Source organism: Notechis scutatus, chromosome 1, assembly GCF_049901735.1.
Source record: "Notechis scutatus isolate UNSWTSFEM ecotype Mainland chromosome 1, rNotScu1.2, whole genome shotgun sequence".
NCBI lineage: Eukaryota > Metazoa > Chordata > Lepidosauria > Squamata > Elapidae > Notechis > Notechis scutatus.
Genome location: NC_142009.1, coordinates 17,613,339 through 17,633,467, shown reverse-complemented (window position 1 = coordinate 17,633,467; position 20,129 = coordinate 17,613,339). Strand labels below are relative to the sequence as shown.

General features: G+C 37.8%; 1 protein-coding gene across 7 annotated transcripts in view; it reads left to right on the top strand.

Annotated features, from left to right (window-relative positions):
• Positions 1–20,129, top strand: part of GTF2IRD1 (GTF2I repeat domain containing 1) — a 149,566-nt gene that overhangs the window by 102,566 nt on the left and 26,871 nt on the right. For all 7 annotated transcript variants that reach the window (XM_087943464.1, XM_087943348.1, XM_087943578.1 and 4 more), the window contains 7 exons: positions 3,722–3,775; positions 11,072–11,137; positions 12,448–12,631; positions 13,777–13,835; positions 15,493–15,552; positions 16,985–17,068; positions 18,391–18,574. In XM_087943464.1, coding sequence (XP_087799590.1) covers positions 3,722–3,775; positions 11,072–11,137; positions 12,448–12,631; positions 13,777–13,835; positions 15,493–15,552; positions 16,985–17,068; positions 18,391–18,574 — 691 coding nt within the window. The remainder of the gene's footprint in view (positions 1–3,721; positions 3,776–11,071; positions 11,138–12,447; positions 12,632–13,776; positions 13,836–15,492; positions 15,553–16,984; positions 17,069–18,390; positions 18,575–20,129) is intronic.

Below are 20,129 nucleotides of genomic sequence, written 5' to 3'. Positions count from 1 at the left end.
AACATGTGAACCTTCTGGAATTCTTCCTTTCCCGGCAATAATCTGAATACCAACGATGCTACACGTTTTAAATGTGAGCTGCTGCCTCAAGTGATTTGGTCCCTTGGGCCAGAGCTGAATCACCCACCTATTTAAAAGCTGGCACTTGATTGCCACGTCTCCTCCGTCTCATTAACAGATCATGCCCTCTGGGGTCACCGCCAATTGCTTGCCACTCTTTGCCACAAGTTGCCACTTGTCATCCCGAATAAATGATGTCTCTGAAGAGTTTGCATGATAGAGGAATTGTGCTCAGAGAAGCAGTGATAATCACCAAGTGTAACGCTTTGGCTTGCTGCTACATGGGAAGGCTTCTTGTCATCAGAAGATTCAGCTTGCAATTGGGTCGTAGCATTTTCAGGGACTCGGATGAAAGAAAGAAAGAAATTCATTTGATCCAAAATGTAAAGCTGGGGGATGAATCAAAATAACATGAAAGAGCATGCTAGTGTTTGAATTCTCACATATCCTTTTGGTGTTGTTTTTTGTTGATCCTTGTAATGCTGCCAGGCAGTTATGAGATTTGGCTTAGGGCCATAATTGCTTTTTCTATTATTTAATTAGTATTGCGTCTTTCAGTCTGAAAGGACGTTTTCTACATAGCCTATCATAGGAAGAGCGAAAGGCCATCTGCCTTGTGATAAAGGAAGGTTTATGGCAGAGGTCTCTAAACTTGGCAACTTTAAGGCTTTTGGACTCCAGCATAGCTGGCTGGAGAATTCTGAGAATTGAAGTCCACAAGTCTTAAAGTTGCCAAGTTTGGGGACCCCTGGTTTATGGTGACTTCAATGCAAGGATGGAGTCAGATGGGAAGAGTCCTTTTTGCCAATTTCTATCAGCATCCTCCTGATTCAAATAGTTCTTTGCCTTTACTCACTCAGTCATCAAAGGACAAAACAGGGCCATAAAAGGGCTGTGTTTATTACAAAACATTTACAGGCAGTCCTTGACTTATGACCATAATTGAGCCCGAGATTTCTGTTGCTAGGCTGGTTAAGCCTGGTTAAGTGAGCTTTGCTGACCTGAAGTGATCATTCTCACGGTATTCTAGTAATTAAAGCATTTGATAATTTCTTCTGAGACTTAAATCCCACTGTAAATGAGGAACCAGCCTAGGCTAGGCAGTGAGAAGAGATAACAAGTGAATTACTCTTTCCTGAGATAGCTTTGCAGATATTTTCTACGGCAGCTAAGGGTAGGCCTGGAAATAGCACCTTACAAAATTGTATCACTATATTTATACCATTCTATTTAACAATCTCAACCATCCCTGGGGTCAGATAAGAAAGCAAAAGCTGTGAGCAAGACTTGAGCAGCCTTGGTTTGATTCTGAATGAGAAGAAGTTAGGAAAGAATTAGTTAGGCAATTCAAAATAGATCCAGCTTTGCATTCTATCCAGAAATTTGCTGAAAAAACAGTATAGACAGACACCTCCAAATGAAGAAAAGAGAATTTTCTAGGATCTCCTGGCAACAGCTCATAGTGACATTCTAAGCTAGGAATCTGGCCTTATCTTAGTGCTTAATAATTTCTCCTCATCTCTAGTCTCCTTTCATACTTTCATTGCAGTGTGAGAAGATCACTTTAGGGGAGTCCTTGGTACTTTCTGAGCTTGGTTGTTTTCTTGCAGACATTTCATTACTCAGACTAGGTAACTTCATCAGTGCTGTACAAGGACCCTTCATTTCAACCCTGAGCTACAAATATTCTCCTTTATTAAGATCATTTTAGGGCACTGTGCTCACAAAGGGCACCATACTAACAAGAAGATCCACTTGAAGTGAATCTAAAGCTATAAACGAATTGCTCACAGTTTGGGCCAGTGGGAAGGGCGAGTAAAGTTGTAGACGGTGATTTTATTACTTCTGAAATTCTACATAGTATGGTTAAAGGGTAGTGAATGGCTTTGTTATATTCCCTGTTCACTGATACTCATCATACATATGCCAAAATATTGACGGGGTTGCTGTTATGGTCGCTATGTATAAAAAAGGCCAGTCTAACTACTTGCTTGCCAAGTACTAGTCTATCAGATTAAAGTATGCTTTATGACAAGCATTTATATAACAAGTTGTTGGAGTTAACACAAAATATAATCTGGCAAATAACCAGGCAAGTGTCAGAGATGGATGCTCAATTTTTGATCATGTTTTTTATTTTGCAACATCTGGCTAAAGTATAGTCCTAGTCAGGTTTTGTACTATACTGTGCACACATGAGCATTGTTTTTCATAGCTCCACCAAATGCAGGGCACATAACAATTATGTAGCTCTCAATATACAAATAATACTGGCAGCAATGCAATTGGTTTCCTTTGTCAGAGGAGCACAGCATATTCCAGCAATGCTAAAATCGTTATCGTTAAATGCTATAACTTTTGATTAAAGTAGGTTTGAGCAACTATGGGAACCAACTGTAAATCACTTTGTTTTTTACTGCTGTTGTAACTTTCAATGGTTGGTAAATGATTGTAAGTCAAGGCCTACCTGTAAGAGAGTTTGCTAGGGGCAAAATCTGTCCAACCGCGAAACAAACAATTATTTTCATCTGAAATTGCATTTCAGTTAATATCTCCTTGGGAAACTCCCATTCCTGCATGCTAGATTGTAAAAAAAACCCTTAAGCAGCAGGTTCCATTAGTGTAGTTGATTTCTAGGTCTCCCTCAAATGTTAACAATTTGGGATTCTGGGATTTGGCTGTAGATAAATTAAAACAAAAGATAGGCTAGAAACATCTGTGAGCTTAGATGAAAAGAACAACCATTTTCCTAGTCAAAGATAAAGCCACTTTCAGTTTTATTTATTTTTTATTTTTTGGTTAGGTGAATTTGTGTCCTCCTTTCTTGAGGCAGACATTCTCAAAGCTATTCATATATTGAATTTTGAATTCATGTGATAAAAGCCACACTGCCAAAATTGATGTGAAACTGGGTTGGAGTGGCGTTCTCTCTTCACTCTTTCTGAATAGATTTGTTTTGTTTTTGGCCTATCTCTTCTCCTGTTTTCCCTGTTTAAAAAAAACTGTATAAAATCTAATATGAAAATGTCCTTGGATGCCAGGAAAACATACGTTTTAGCACCACACAAGAGAAAGCACAAATGGATGCTGCCACTGAAAAGGCTCTTTCCCTTAAATGTCATTTATCTTGTTGCAGAAATATGACCACAGTGATCCAATGGATAAATGCTCTCAGAATGGTGCACTTAGATGTTTAGGCCCAGAATAATGTTACAGTAGGGAGTCTTTGAAGAGCCTTGTGTAAGACTTGGGAATTAGCACATCCTATTAGTGCTATGTATAAAGTGTTATATATTGCAATATCTGCAGCTATAATTTTTTTAAAAAAATAATTAGAAGGAAAAATAATCTGATGCATTGGGAATTACGCTATTCACTCTATGAAGAAGAATGTTCTTAGTAAGGCAGAAACTTTCTGGAAAGAACATGTTTTGAGGCATTGGTCTCACTGATTTGGGGCAATTAAAGCCCCCCACAGCTGAGACTGCCTGCTTCTTTAAAAGTCATCAGCCTATGTGAATGTAGCAGGAGAAAGCAAAGAGCCTTATTGATAACCATCTAAAGTTCCACACTATAATGTAACAGTACTCTCTCTCAAAAAACACCTACTCCCAATTATGGGTCTGTGTTCTGCTCAATATCAGCCTTCTCTGATTTTCAGATAAAGGGCCCAGCATTGATTTGCAGCAGGACGAGAAGCAAATGGAAGGAAAAGGTGAGTTTTGTCTGGTTTTTTTAAATACCAAAATAACCTGCACTTTCAGTGGATTTCTTTTGTGCCTCCAGTATTTAATATGAAAGGAGGAATGGATTTGTCTTTTTAAAAAAATCCTGCTTTCTTTATACGGCTGGAGAACGGCAAGTCACTTTATTAATGAGATGGGCAGCATGTACATTTAATAAATAAGTCTTCTGAGCTTTAAAACTCTCCAAATTCATACTACCCAATCTTCAGCAGCCGATAGCCAAAAATCTCTCCTTGTATATATTTTTCTTTGGTTTAGTTTCCCCCCCCTAAATTCTTCTCAAAATATTATTTTATATATTTCCCTTAATTACCTGTGAATGGGTGGGGGATGTATTTTAAAGGAGATTATTCCGAAGACACAAAATTTAACATGAGGTGTAAATAACTGCAAAGGGCTCTGCTATTTTCTTTTATTGTGATTTTTTTTAAGGAGGAGTTGGTGATCTAAACCAGAATCAAGTCCTGGTTTTGCTTGGTGAAGGGAGCTTCTGCAACTTTGTTTGCAATTTATATAGTCCATTTGATTTCAGTGTTCTCCATTCAATAATATTCACATGCAGGGACATTTTTTATGTTGAAGAAAGACGTTATTTATGATAACATTGAATTTACTGTAAATATTGCATTGGGCTCTATTTTGTAAACTGAGGCCATTTTTCTCATTATTCCAGAAGTTACAGGTAATCCTCGACTTACGACCACAATCGAGCTTAAAATTTCTGTTGCTAAGTGAGACAATTGTTAAATGAGTTTTGCCCCATTTTATGGCCTCTCTTGTCACAGTTAAGTGAATCATCATAGTTGTTAAGTTAGTAACAAGATTGTTAAGTAAATCTGACTTTCCCACTGACTTTACTTGTCAGAAGGTCGCAGCTGACTCCTGGGATGCTGCAACTGTCATAAGTACATTTCAGTTGCTAAGTGTTCACATTTCGATCATGTGACCATGGGGATGTGGCAATGGTTGTAAGTGTGAAAAATGATCATGTCACTTTTTTCAGTGCCGTTGTAACTTCGAACAGTCACTAAATGAACTGTTGCAAGTCGAAGACTATTTTGCTTCCATCTTTAACATTCCAGGCTCCTTTAATTACTATGACATCTCTTTTTTAACTCCTCATTGTTAGGAATATGAGTCACCTAACAGCTATTTGGGTTAGAAATATATAAACCAGGATAAACATTTTAAAACTGTAACTTTAAGAAAATGCAAAACTGTAATTAGGTGTGGTTTCTCAAACGGCCATAAGATGGAGCCAGAAACCTGGTTTGTTTAGTCTGAGTCTCAGAAGAGAGTGTGAGTGTATCTCTGTTTCCTTCTGTTGGAAAGTATTGCCGTTGCTCCATTTCTTCTAATTGACTGATATTACTGGATTTAATGTAAGTCTGATACTGAACTGTTTTTGACACTGGAATTTGATATTTGGATTATCCCTGGATGAAAACTGACTGATTTTACCTGTGAATGACTTTTGGATTGCTTATTTTGGACTTTGCTTAAACCTTTCTGGAAGTAAAAACCTACATTTACTGTACAGTGTATCTGTGTGCTCTGTGTGTATTATTCAAACACTCCTCTCAAATACGTCTCCCTGTATGCGCTCATTCTCCTAACGGGGAATTACCTCAACACTGGTTATGGGCCCAGACCATACAAGGCTCAGATAAATGAGAGTTAGTGTGAATGCACAGTACTGTATACAGAGAGCTGTTTACTGTTTAATTGTGGTTTACTATCCTGGTAAAGATGGCACAAGTCACTTCAACATGACTATCACTGATAACCCGGTTGGATGGAACAAACTATGTTTCCTGGTCTATGAAGTGCAGTCTACTTCTGCGTAAAGAAGGTTTATGGAATGTAGTTCAAGACTCACCGGATGTAAATGCTTGGGATCCAGCTAATGAGGATGATGCCAAGAAGCTTGCTGACTTTAACCAGAACAACAAATGAGCTCTTTGTATAATTGGACTAACACTGAATGACCAGCAACTAGTCCATATTCATGGAGAAGAGTCTGCTACTAAGTGTTGGGAGAATTTGAAGAGGATTTATGTTCGTGACAGTGTAGGTGCACACATACATCTTACACGTAAACTGTTTAGAGCACATCTTCTGAAAGGTGGAGATATGTTAGCTCATTTAAACTTCATGAAAAGAACTTTTCAAGAGCAACATGAAAAAGAACTGATATTTTCAGAGCTGCATCAAGTTTACATCATTCTTTCTTCATTGGAAGTACTGCCCAGAGATAAACTGACATGGACTGATATAACTGGAAGATTGTTAGAAGAAGCAAGAAGACGGCTGGATAGGGACTAACTGAGGAAGGAACAACCACAAGAAGAGGATTTATCTTCAACTGCCTATAATGTTAGGAAATGTTTTTCTTGTGGGGCTAGAGGATATATAGCCAAATTCTGTAAGAAGGGAAAACAACAGAATACTGGCAAACACCAGAAGGCCAAAAAGAATGTTAGTTTAGCTATGTCTAGCAATTCAACTGTAAACCATGATTTGTGGGTTGTTGATAGTGGAGCATCACAATGCATTACTAAGGATAGAAACGGGTTTGTAAAGATGTCCACGAGTACACAACATGTATCACTGGCTAATGGATGGAAGATTAAAGCATCAGGTGAAGGTACTGCATATTGTTCTTGTATAAACAAACATTTAACTATGTTATATGTACCTAAAATGAAATTTAATTTGTTATCAGTAAGGGCTTCACTTAATCTTGGTTATGTAATAACCTTTAGGGGAGATAACTGTATAATAGAGAAAGAGGATAAAAGTGTTACTGCTATTTTAAAAATGATTTATATGTGATACATGATGACCAGTTGAAGATGGCTAACTCAGTTTATAACAATGTTAAGCCACATGATGAATGTATACATTTACTACATAGACGTCTAGGGCACATTAATTTCAAAATGCTCAAACAAACTGTTGAATTGTCAGAGGGAGTAAAATTGAAACCCTGTAGCAAGTATTTACACTGTAATGCTTGTAGTCAAGAAAAGAGTAAGGTTACTCCAGCAAACAGACTAAATGGGTTTAAGACCAAAGAACCTTTAGAGGATGTTTTTGCTGACATAATTGGTCCTAAGAAACCAAGTTTAGGAGGTGCCTGTTATATTTTGAGTATTATGGACCATTACTCACGATATGGTTTTTGCTATCTTATGAAAAACAAAACAGAAACATTCCAACATTTCTTTAACTGGCTAAGGTTTGCTGAGAGAAAAATGAAAAGTAAAGTAATTACTTTAGTCATTGATAATGGGACTGAGTTTGTTAACAAAAGATTCCAAACTATGCTAAAATTGGCTGGTGTTGAGCATAAACGTTCTGCACCTTACAGACCACAACATAACTCGTTTATAGAACGAAGAGGGCAAACATTACAAGCCATGGCTCGCACTATGTTATCTGATTCAGGTTTACCTGAAACACTGTGGGGTGAAGCCATAATGTGTAGTAACCATGTTTTAAACAATGTAGTAAATACAACAACTGGAGAATTGCCATTCACTCGGCATGGCAGAAAGCCAAATTTAAGTTACCTACACACATTTGGAGCTCCAGCATGGGTGCATATTCCCTCAGAAGTAAGACTGAAAGGGCAACATAGAGCTAAGAAGTTATTTTTTGTGGGTTATGAGGCCAACCATAGATCATTTAGATTTTGGGATCGAGGCACAGCTCATGTTTATTGTAGTGCTAATGCAAAAAAATTTGAGCATGTTGGGTGGGATAAACTGGAACAGGAATCCAGCAATGATATTATTACTGACACCCAAATAGTCCCTAAAGATGATATCAGTAAACAACAAATAGCCATTAAAGGAGAAGCACAGGAGGAAGTAGGAGAACAGGCACAGGAAGAAATAGAAGAACAGGAGCAGGTGGCACAGGAAAGTCCACCAGTAAGCCCTGTATTATCAAGACGTTCAACCCGTGTAACACAACCACCTGATAGATATCAGGCTAGTGTTGTATGCCATGTGAATACAGTTCCAAGTAATTATAGTGAACTGAAAATGTATCCTGCTAAGGATCAGGCTGCTTGGCATAAAGCAATGGATAAGGAACTGGAATCATTAAAAAGACTGGAGGTATACGAAAATGTTAAGTTACCACCAGGTAAATATGCCATAGGATGTAAATGGATATATAAGCTAAAGACAGGTGTAGATGGGACTGTTACCCATAAAGCCAGGTTAGTAGCACAAGGGTTCAATCAGACAGCAAATGACTATGATGAGGTGTTTGCACCTAGTCCGAAGGCTACTACATTAAGGGCAGCATTAGTGTGGGCAGCTAAAGAGAAATACATTGTAAATCATTTGGATGTAGAGACGGCATATCTGCATGCACCATTGCAACACACTATATATTTAAAGAAACCTTTAGGTCTCAAAAATGATAATACTGATAATAATGATTGCTGGAAATTGAAAAAGAGTCTTTATGGTTTGAAGCAAGCAGGATATGAGTGGAACCAATTTATAGTTAAAGAATTAACTAAGATAGGCTTTGTAGCTGGCATGGCTGATCCATGTTTGTTTAAAAAGGAAAGTAATGGTATAGTGTCATTATTGTTATTATTTACTGATGACATAGCATTAATCACCAAAACTGAACGAGAAGCTACTGAGATAATTTCACTATTGGAAAATAAATTTAAGATAAAACAGTTAGGAGAAATCAAACAATATCTTGGTTTAAAGATAGATAGAACTAGGGGAGGATACAAGATCTCACAGGCAAATAAAATTAACCAATTACTAAAAAATTATAAAATGGAACTTTGTAAACCGGCTAAAATACCAATGAGCCAGGAGTTTAGCCATAGTGATGTTCAAAGTCCTGTTTTTGATAAGAACATTTATCAGTCCTTGATAGGTAGTTTATCTTATCTCAGTAATTGGTCAAGGCCAGATATTGCATACTGTGTTAATCAATTAGCGAGATTTAACGCTGAGCCAACTGAAAGGCACTGGCAAGCTGCTAAACGTGTGTTAAGATATCTGAAACAAACAATGCATTATGCATTGTATCTGGAGCCAAAAGATGAACTGAATTTGACTGCATATGCTGATGCAAGTTTTGCTACAGACATAAATACATGAAAATCTACATCGGGTACTGCTGTATTATTGGGAAAAGCATTGATTGGATGGAGATCTATTAGACAGAAACATCTAAGTTTGTCAACAATGGAGGCTGAATTCTCATCTTTGTCTTTATTATGTACAGATTTAGTTTTGTATAAACAATTATTGACTGATATGGGAACTGATGTAACAGATCCTATTGTTGTTTACGAAGATAACCAATCAGCAATACAGATGGCTTCAAATATTGCTGTTAAAACAAGAACGAAACACACAGATTTAAAATATTTAAATGTGAGACAATGTGTGCAAAGTAAGATGATTAAGCTAGAATACTGTATGTCAGAAAACAATATAGCAGATCATTTTACAAAGGCCCAAGGTTCTATAAAGCATAAGGCTAGCTGTGAAGATTATGGACTTAGAATGTAAGGTTATATATATTATCTTACCCAAAAGGGGAGAATGTTAGGAATATGAGTCACCTAACAGCTATTTGGGTTAGAAATATATAAACCAGGATAAACATTTTAAAACTGTAACTTTAAGAAAACGCAAAACTGTAATTAGGTGTGATTTCTCAAACGGCCATAAGATGGAGCCAGAAACCTGGTTTGTTTAGTCTGAGTCTCAGAAGAGTGTGTGAGTGTATCTCTGTTTTCTTCTGTTGGAAAGTATTGCCGTTGCTCCATTTCTTCTAATTGACTGATATTACTGGATTTAATGTAAGTCTGATACTGAACTGTTTTTGACACTGGAATTTGATATTTGGATTATCCCTGGATGAAAACTGACTGATTTTACCTGTGAATGACTTTTGGATTGCTTATTTTGGACTTTGCTTAAACCTTTCTGGAAGTAAAAACCTACATTTACTGTACAGTGTATCTGTGTGCTCTGTGTGTATTATTCAAACACTCCTCTCAAATACGTCTCCCTGTATGCGCTCATTCTCCTAACGGGGAATTACTTCAACACTCATAACAATTCCCTTTCTATCCCCTTTGAATTGTGAAATTGGATAACCATAATCTTATTTGGCTTGCCTTAGAAACAAATTGATATCGTTCTATCATATCGAGGTGCATAGCCAAGCATGATTTTGACATTCTTTTATTAATAATGATAGCTACTCCATGTCTTCAATGGTTTTCTTGCCCGCAGAAGAAGATCCGATGTTCCTATGATAAGATGTGATACATTCCAGGCCATTTCAGTTTGCTGATTCCTGGAATGTCTATATTCAGCCTCGACATTTCTACTTCAAGTTTATTTTGGTTTATGGCTCCTGACATTCCACACACCAGTGGTGTATATTTATCTTTCCAGAATTAACTTTGGTTATGCCCATGATCACATCAGCTAGCCACTTTGTGAGAGTACCATGAGGGTGGAGGTTGCCCTCTATTGTTCCACAGTAATTTGTTGAATACCTTCTACCCTGATGGGTAGATTCTAGTATCACATTGACCATATCCTGATTTTTAATGTCCATTTGGGGGTTTTCTACCAGAATAATGGAGTGGGTTGCCATTTCATTCTCCAGTGGGTCCTATTTCATCCAATTTCCTGTCTATGAGCCTCCAGTAATGGATGACTCTTCAGGGAATTTACACTACAGTACTCTCAACACTGCAGCTCATAGAGTCATTTGAATACAAAAACCCCTTGATTACTATGAACTAATAATCCATGAAGGGGCCCTTTTGGGAGGGGTGGTGTCTAAAATACTTTTTCTTTCTGGGAAATAGAGCATTTAATGGTATGCTAATATAGAATTGAGCAACTGAGCACTTTGCCTCAGCGTTCTGAAAAGTGCAAAATCAGCAAATAATTAATTCCAGTCAATATATTGGTCCAACTGATGCCTGCCTATTTGTTAATTTCATGTAGGAATGCAGAAAGGCACATTTTAAAGCAGCCCTCTGTCTCCTTTCTCTCTTTTCCAGACCTTTTAAAATTTCTTGGTTTGACTGTTGGGGATTTTCTGCTGCTTTGATCTTCTGTTTTCTTCCAGTGTTACTAAACATGCATTATTTATGAGCTGCCCTATATATGGTGGCGTATATACGTTCATCCTCTGTGGGAGTGTTTCTTTTCTTGCAGTCGCTGCATTTTGTTATTTTTGTCTTCCAGATGGTGTCAGTGACGTTTTAAGTCACTTGAGGAAACAAGTAGAAATTTTATTTAACGCAAGATATGGTGAGATATTTCACTCTTTTTTTTTCTTCAAGATAAGAGTCCCCCCCCCCCCAATGCTGAGTTCAATTACCTGTCATTTTGAAATTCTTGTTGCTGCCTTTATTGCTAGAAAGTTTTTCCTTTACTAGACAGCAAAGGATAGTTAATTGATTATCTCATCCTGCATTGCATGAGGGGATTGGACTCAATAGAGTTAATGGCTCCCTCCCAATCCGAGGACACATTAAAAAGACTACGGAATTCTTTTTTTAGAATCATCATCTTAGAAGTCTTTTAGGCCAGCATTTGTATGGCCTTCAACTCCCAGAATTTCCCAGCCTAGCCTAATCCATACCTCTTAAACTTGCAATGTTGAGAAACATTGAATCTAGACCAACCTCTTGCCCTTTGCAGGAATTCTCACACCATCCAGTGGTGAGATTCAAATTTTTTTACTACTGGTTCTGTGGGCGTGGCTTGGTGGGCGTGGCAGGGGAAGGATACTGTAAAAGTCAGAGATGGAATTTGCCGGTTCTTCGAACTACTCAAAATTTCCGCTACCAATTCTCCAGAACTGGTCAGAACCTGCTGAATACCATCCCAGACAAAAGGCTGCTCAGTCTTTTTGTGAGAACCCACAACTCCTGGGTGTAGTCTGTTCCATTGCTTAATGGCTCTCCTACTCAGGAAATTCCTCCTTAATTCTCTTGTAAAGTTTTCACCCATAGGTTGTTTTCTTACCCTCAGTTGCTAGGGAGAACAAAAATCTACTCCCTTTTCCTTATGACGGTTTTCATGTATATTCCTCTCCACAAACATTTCACCAAGATACAAAAAGCATAGGGGTTAGGCACAAAATCTGAACACCCCCCACCCCCGCCTTCGTGTGCTCTGATTTTAATGGCCCTCTGGATAGATCATTGCAAGCAGGGTCTATGAAATTGTCTCAAGGAAACTGGAATCGGCAACCACCAGTTCCTATGAAATTGCTATGAAATTCACTGGACTCCTTTCATAGTCTGTATCTGCAGATGGAGCTGATGTTGCTAAATTATATTGCCAGTATCCCTAGTCACCACAGCGAGCATGGCTAGCAGAGTGGGATGCCCCAAACCGAGAGACAGCCATGTTTGCTCAGTTAGGAGGTCAGATTTTGAGTGGAAGATGGGAGTGGAGGATGTAGTTTCCTCATCATCCATTGAGCAAGTTCTTTCCTGATAGGGAAAAGCAGTTCAGTCCAAAGCAGATTCCTTCCCCAGTTCCAGCATGACTTTTCTTTAATGGCGACCATGGCAATGTTCCTCTCTGAAGTGACATGCTTGCCTCCGCAGCGAAAGCCATAGGAATTTCTGAGCCTGTCAAAGTCCCGTATTCCAAATTCTTGATGTACCCAGAGGACCTTTTTGTGGTGGGCTTGCCCGATGGCATCCTACTCAGGCGGCCCAACTGTTTTGGGATTGCAAAGCTAAAGAAGATTCTTCAGGCAAGCAGCAGAATTCGGTTTGTTATCAAGAGGTAAGGTGAATGTTGTCAGAATTGTTTTTTTTTCCTCTTTGTCTTATGTAACTCCCTTTTGTTTGTTTGTTTGCAGAATGACAGCATATCATGGTCGTCATGCATCTACTACCCCCCAGACATACTTGCTGGAAGTTAATAATTCACTGTGATCTTTTAAAAATCTAATAGCTTTGACTTTATTTGAGAGACAGAATAAAATAGACTCTACAATGGCAAGAACTTGTTGATATAGATATTTCCAAATTATTTGCTGCTTACTGTCCATTATTACTGTAGTTTTATTGTTGGATTCTCATGTCCAACAATTTTCAAGCAGAATTTTCTGTTTTAGATGTGGAAATAACTATAAACCAGAAAGTTTTGCATTTTGATTTAGTATAAGGCAATATATATTTTAGACTTTGGGCAGGAAGGTATTTCTGCCAGCTCCCAAATCCTGAAGCTTCAAATCTATACCGTAGTTTCTGAAAGTATATTATGCTTGCCAGAGTTCATAATAGCATGAATATGCCTGCTGTGCACTGCCTGAAAAATCTGCAACAGGAAAAAAATCTAGCAGTTGTTTCTAAGTCTGATCCTTGAGATTATTCAGTGTTTTTCTCCCTAAGTAAAATCTTAATCTTTTAATCTTTCCTGTTTCTGATTGCAGAATTTTGTCTCCATGAGATCTTTTAGATATACCTGATAGAGCGTACTTTTAAAATTTCTTCCAAATATTAATTTTCAATGAGACAAAAGGCAAAAAAGCGATAAAATTTATGAAAATAATTCCATTCAGCCTGTTTAATTGGTTGCATTTAATTTGGATTAGATTTAAAGATGAATTAAATTTAGCTGCTTGTGCATTATTTAATGACCTTTTGGGTTACAATCTATACAGTTCTTGGTCTAAAAAAAAGGAAGGCTCCATTCTGCTAGAGACAGTGACAAGCCAATAGAGGCAATCATCTGATGGAATAAGGCTTTTAATAGGAAGGCAAAATAGCAAAGTTTTTTTTTCAGAAGGTCCAGCTTCTATTCCTTAAATGCCCAGGTAGAACTAAGAAATATTCTTTGTCTGTAAACCCAGAAAGCTGCTGCTGCTACTAGCCAGTGCAAAACCAGTGACCTTAATACAGTATTTCTCTGATAATGTCTTTCAGGCCAGAACTTCTTACAGAAGGAATGAAAGAAATGACCTCAGATAGCTCAGGAGCAATAGGTAAGGGTGCATGGAATTCCTAGTGGTTGATTATTGTCTTTGAAGAAATCAAGAGAATCTTGTCAACTGAAAAATGGGCAAATTTACTATGGCTTACGTTTTTTGCTCATTAGAATCCTTTTCCTCATAAGCATGACATATTAGCCTAGATTGGCATTGGAACCCATGTGGTTATATATATATGCATGATATATAATACATGGCATGTATATTAGCACCATGGAGTGTGCTCTGCATGGACCAAAGTATCTTTTCACCTTTGAATCCTAATTACTAAAGAGGTAACAAAAGAAAACAAGAGCAAGAAATGCTGACTATTATCACTACCTTAAAGCTTTGATATGCCAAAGAATTACAGCCACCGACAAGGCTGTGTTGATTTTTTTAAAAACCAAATCCAAAGCAAAAAAGAAATAAACGGGTTTAATCCAGACATTGACGAACATTTAATATTTATTTTTAATTGATTTATTTGTATCCCACCATTATTATTTTTACAAATAACTCAAGGTAGTAAACATAGCCAACAAACCTTTCTCCTATTTCCCCCACAACAACAACTTGTGAGGTGGGTTGGGCTAAGAAAGAGTGACTTGAGGGAGGGTCACCCAGCTGACTTTCATGGCTAAGGCCACACTTGTCTCATGCTTTCTAGCTGGTGTCTTCACCACTAGGCCAAACTAGCTCTCTAACATCATTTTCTGCTTTAAAAATATATAGATCTCGGAGAAGCGTTCAGCACAAATGGGCAGCCTTTGTAGCCTTGTATATCACGTGGGTAGCTAAGTAGATATGTAGATAGAATAAAAGGTTATCATAAAACTTCTCAAGAGTGCCTCAAATTGCCGATGGAGAAAATCTGCAGTCGCTGAGAGTCAATAATGACTTGATGGCACATAATCAATCCTCAAATTGCCAAAGTATCAATGGTGAGATTCAACTGGTTTGTACCACTTTATCTGAATTGGTTGATAAATTGCTGGCTAGCCTCTCCCTGCCCCACCCTTTCCAGGACTCCCCACATGCCCCGTTTTGGCTCCCAGGCAAGTGCAGGGAGGCCCAGTAGGCCCAAAACAAGGTGTGGGGTGTGTGGCATGGCCTCTCCCCGTGGCCCATTTTGGCTTCCAAGAGGCTGTAGGGAGGCCTACTAGGCCCAAAATGAGGTGGTGGCCCATTTTTCCTCCCAGGGGGGTACAGGAGACTGAGTGTTGCCTGTCACACCAATGCCCACCATGGTCACACCCACCCAGCCAGTCATTAGGGCAGAGAACCAGTTGTTAAATTATTTGAATCCCACCACTGCCAAATGTTGCAAGAATCTGGCAACCTCACCCCTCACCCTGGTGTAAATTCAAGTGAAAAGATTATAATCTCAGGTGAGCCCCCTAAAACCTCATGAAATTTTTGACATTCTCTGTGAATCCAGACAAAATGACCCTGTTCTTATCTAAAATTTTAAGCCAGCATTGAAATCTGGCGATCTTGTAAAGTTTTCAACCCTTTCTAGGGTTTGAAAACATAATCAGTGTTGGACACAGTCTGGAGGTATCATGGGTACCCTACTGCATGCAGGTGCCATATGGATAATACCTAAACTTCAAGATGGAAAATAAAAGAAATGAAAACAAATCTAAACAGCTTTTCTTTGTGTTGGCAGCCAATGATAGAGTCTCCATTGAGCCTATTGAGGAACCTATAAAAAGACCAGGATTTCAAGGTGAGAATGGGGATGAGATAGGATTTGTGGCTGTCATTTTGACTTTTTTGACACCCTCTCCCCTTGGGGACATTATGATTTCAATTAATCGTGTAACTTGCAGGATAGTTTTCTGCATGTCAGCGCTGTTGTCTCTTTAAGGCATTCCCACTGGATTGCCAATCAGAATTTGCCATTCTTCCAAAAAGTTTGTAGAAATGTGCAGCTGTTGCCTTGTTGCTGAAGATGATGTGCTTTGTGTACAAAATTTAGCATGAGACAGATTGTATTATATTTCTTTTATGTTTCAAATAAAGGTCCCTTGACTGAATATGACTCCATTCAAAGAAAAGAATAAACCAATCTGTAAATGGAAAACTTAGTTGTCTGAGGAAGGACAGTATTTCTCTAGTCTAGCTGTACTTTTCACATGCTAATCTATACTTGGGGATGTAATTATTTTGCATGAGGGGATTTTCTTTTGTCTGAGCTCCCATCTGTTATGGACTGCGATATTTAAATATATAGTTGCCATCTCAGGGAGAACTAGACCTATTTTCATATTTATTACATTAACATCTTTACCTAATTGCCAAAAGTCTTCCCTGTTCATTTTAATGATATGGCTTTCTATGCCACTCAAGTGGCAAAACTCTTGGGCACATTGCAAATATAATCTTAGAACAACAAAAAGTCAGCAGGAAACTATCAAAAACATTTAAAGTTGAAAAAAGTGTTTGCTGAAAGAGAAAGGTCTTGGCATGGCACTTTTTAACCTCAAAAATAAGAAGGAAAAAAAGGAGAAAAAAATTATTCCCTGCTCACATCTCCAATGGAGCAAAGCATAGTTTCCTGTCCCTTTGTAAGCATTCAAATGGTGGGTTTTAATTAATCCCAATTCTACTTGGCAGGGAAGACCTAGTTTGCTTGGTTTAAACTTTAGTTTATCTGGTGCTCAGGGATTTCATTTTTTCTAATAAATGAAAATAAACATGTATGAATAACTATTTTAAAACTTTTCATTACTTTGCAGTACAGTTGTCTATGGAGATTCCAATCATCCAGGTCATGGTTATCTCAAATATGTTTTCCCAAAATGCAACTGTATATTCCTGTTTTTTTCTTTGAAAAGTCTCACTTCTCATCCAAGAATCATCTTCACTTCTAACATTTGAAGTCCAATTATGCGGATTTTACGTTTAAAAGATTTTTCTGTGGCTACATTAAAGCTGAAATAGGCATTTTTTGTATTCCTCCTCCCCAATGTTATTTTTATTTTTAAAAGATTACAAAGTTAAAATCACCCAACACAGAAAATCTGATGTCCAGCCTTTCAAGCATAGTCTTTGGAGAGTCCAGTGCATTCTAATTTGTATTTAGATCTTCCTTGTGTTTGACAAAACCTGTCATTTAGTAGGACAGATTCTATTATGGTTTCCATCTTTCTTTACAGAAAATTATGATACTCGGCTGTCAAGGATAGACATTGCAAATACACTCAGGGAACAGGTTCAAGATCTGTTCAACAAGAAGTATGGTAAGTGTTTTTCCATAAATCCACTGGCAGGGAGAAAGAGGAGTCATTAATCTGAGAAAATGACTGGCTGTTAGCAGTCATAGAATGATAGCATCTTAGAATTGCAGACTTGGAAGAGACACCAAGGATCATCCAGTCCAAGCCTTTATAAGGAAAAACTAATTATACCACCCAGGAGATGTGGCTACCGAGACTTCTTCTCTTAAAAGATCCATACCTATGGAGATTAGGTAGAGATGGTGTTTTACGGTCTTGCTTAATGTTCAGATGCCTGCAAAAAATATAGATTGGATTAAAATATAGACATTTTAAAAAGAAACTGTACATGCCTTAAGAGAATTGAGTCAATTTGAATTGAGTCATTCTTAAATGTGTCTCTGTTCTTCTGGCCAATTTTTAGAACAATTCAGTGCATTTCCTGCTCATGTCCGTAGCCATAAAATCATCCAACTTTAGATTCTCTGGGAAAATGGCCATTGACCAAGCCTTAATTAGTTCTTCCAACATGGGTGTGATAAATGAGAGCCAAGCTTTCTGCGGTCTCCAACAGACATTTCCTGCTTTGAGCAAATCATGGTTGGCAGTTTGGGTTAACTATGGTTTGCCTGCAAAATGAGGAATTGTAATTTGAAAGGATATATAATCCACCCTGTTAAGGCCCCAAAGGAGGATATGGTTTATTTCAGGGGTAAGGGACTAAGTCCAGCTCTACAGAAAAGTTCAAAAAATGAAAATAGGAGACACAGATCCTTTTCACTTGTACAGCTGGAGTTCAGATAATATGCCTATGCATATGCACCTTGACAGAGCCTATTGCTAGGGAGTTTGGTATTAGGCCTAGTTGGTAGGAGAACCTTGCAGGACAGGGCAGAGTGTTATCTATGTTGTATGTGTGTGTGTGACAGTGGTCCTTAGTTTGCAAACTTACAGACAAGCATCTGCATGAACTTTTGATTGATTTTTTTCTTAATGCATACATAAAAGCATACGGTCTTTGGGGGAGTGGTCCTTGCCATCATCGTTTCTCTTCAGTAAACAAACTGTAAACACACTCCTGTATTTCGGCACTTTCCTTTAACAAGCACTTTTTATAGGAACCGCATGATGAAATGAAGAAAAATAGATATTTCAATAGCTACATTCTTCTGGTTTTCCATTTGACATGGGAGATTTGAAAGTCAGACACACTTGCACTCACCTTTGGACCAAATGAGTATCTCTTGCCTTTTCCAAGCCGGCTTAGTGTTCTTCAAAGCTGAACAAGAACAAAATAAGGGGTTGGCGAAAGATTTAACACCTTCCTCATGCTATCTTCCTTTCAGGTGAGGCTTTGGGTATCAAATACCCAGTCCAAGTGCCATACAAGCGTATCAAAAGCAATCCAGGTTCAGTGATCATAGAAGGGTTGCCACCAGGAATCCCATTCCGGAAACCTTGCACATTCGGCTCTCAGAATCTGGAGAGGATATTAGCCGTGGCAGACAAGATCAAATTCACAGTTACAAGGTAAGTCTCTTTAGGAATACGCATCAGGTTGCAGCAGTGGGTACCTGTAGGCGTGTTAGTCTGTTTTATCACCTATGTTTTATAGCAGAAGAATTTTTCTCAAAGTGGAGGCCTGTCAAATTTTATATTTGAATAGACAGCTAGTTTTCCCCATTCCTCCAGAAAATTTATTTTTAAAAAAATATTGTGATATAATCCTTGAGAATACAATAAGTATGGCATATAGATATTGGAATAAAATATGATTTTCTAGTCTCATTTTCTCTTGAGAGATGTCTTAAAGTCAAGATAGCCTTTCTTTTGGAATTATGTACCTTTTGGATAAATATGGACTGGCTCAATAGACTATGGATACATAATTTTCCTGAATTTACATCATTTGCATAATTGCAGGCAGTATGCAGTGAGGTATTATTTACCTAAGTACGCTATTACACACATTACATAAATGATGAGAATAATTTGCATTGTTTGCTTGCTGACATCTACCATGATTGATGTACTCTCTCATTTAACAGTGGAGAAAAATGGACATCCCCTCCACTCAGTTAGTCTATTACGTGGAAGCTTTGCTTCTGATGGTTAAAAATGTAAACTAAAAATAGTTAAACACTGAAATCAGTTGATAAAATCAGTTAATAAAACCTTAAAATGACCACCTAAAAATACCAGAAAGCTGAATTTATTTATGAGTGGTTTGAATAAAAACATGGGAACCAATGAGGCCTGGGAATAACACAACAACAATATTCAAAAAGATAGCCCAATACCATCCGATGTCTTTTTTTGGTGAGAGAATCCCAGAAATTTAAGGATCTCCACTAAGTCGTCTTATTTTTGGTCTGCCAGCTCACTAGATTAGCATGAAATGGCATTCAGTGCGGGTAAAATATGTTATAAGCCCGTTGCATGATCTCAGCAGCCATCTGGTGGTTGCATTTGTACAATTCACTTAATCTACAGTAGTTACTAAATTTACTCTTTTGAGATCGCAAAGTAGAATGAACTATAAGCAAGCAGGATAGGTTTATGCTATCTATACAACTTGCTAAGACTTGCAAGTACAAATCTAGATGCTAACAAAACTGCACATTGTAAAGTCCACCTGCTTGATTTGTAATTGGCCTGGTTAAATGTGATATGTAAAACCAAAAGAGAAACTGAGAAACGCATCAGTGTAGTATTGCAGAAGTCAGACTGATTAGTTAAACTTAGCTCTGTTTTCTGATCCTCTGTGACTTTCTGGTCTCTTGGTTCATAGGCATTAGATGTCTTAATTGGATCTTCTTCCTACAAAATTCTCAATGATTTGCATAAGGTTCCAATTTTCAGCTGTATATTCAAACATTTTCTAGAGCCTTAATATGGTTTCCTTACTTTTGGCTTGGCTTCCAACTTTTGTGGTTTAAAAATCTTAACTTGTGACTTGGCATTATGTGTCAATCTGGACATGGTGCATTACTTAAAAACCATATATTAAAATGGCTTAGGGTGAGATGTTAGCTGATTTGTACTATCCCATGCTTAGATGGCGTATACACCGTTTCTTTCCTAT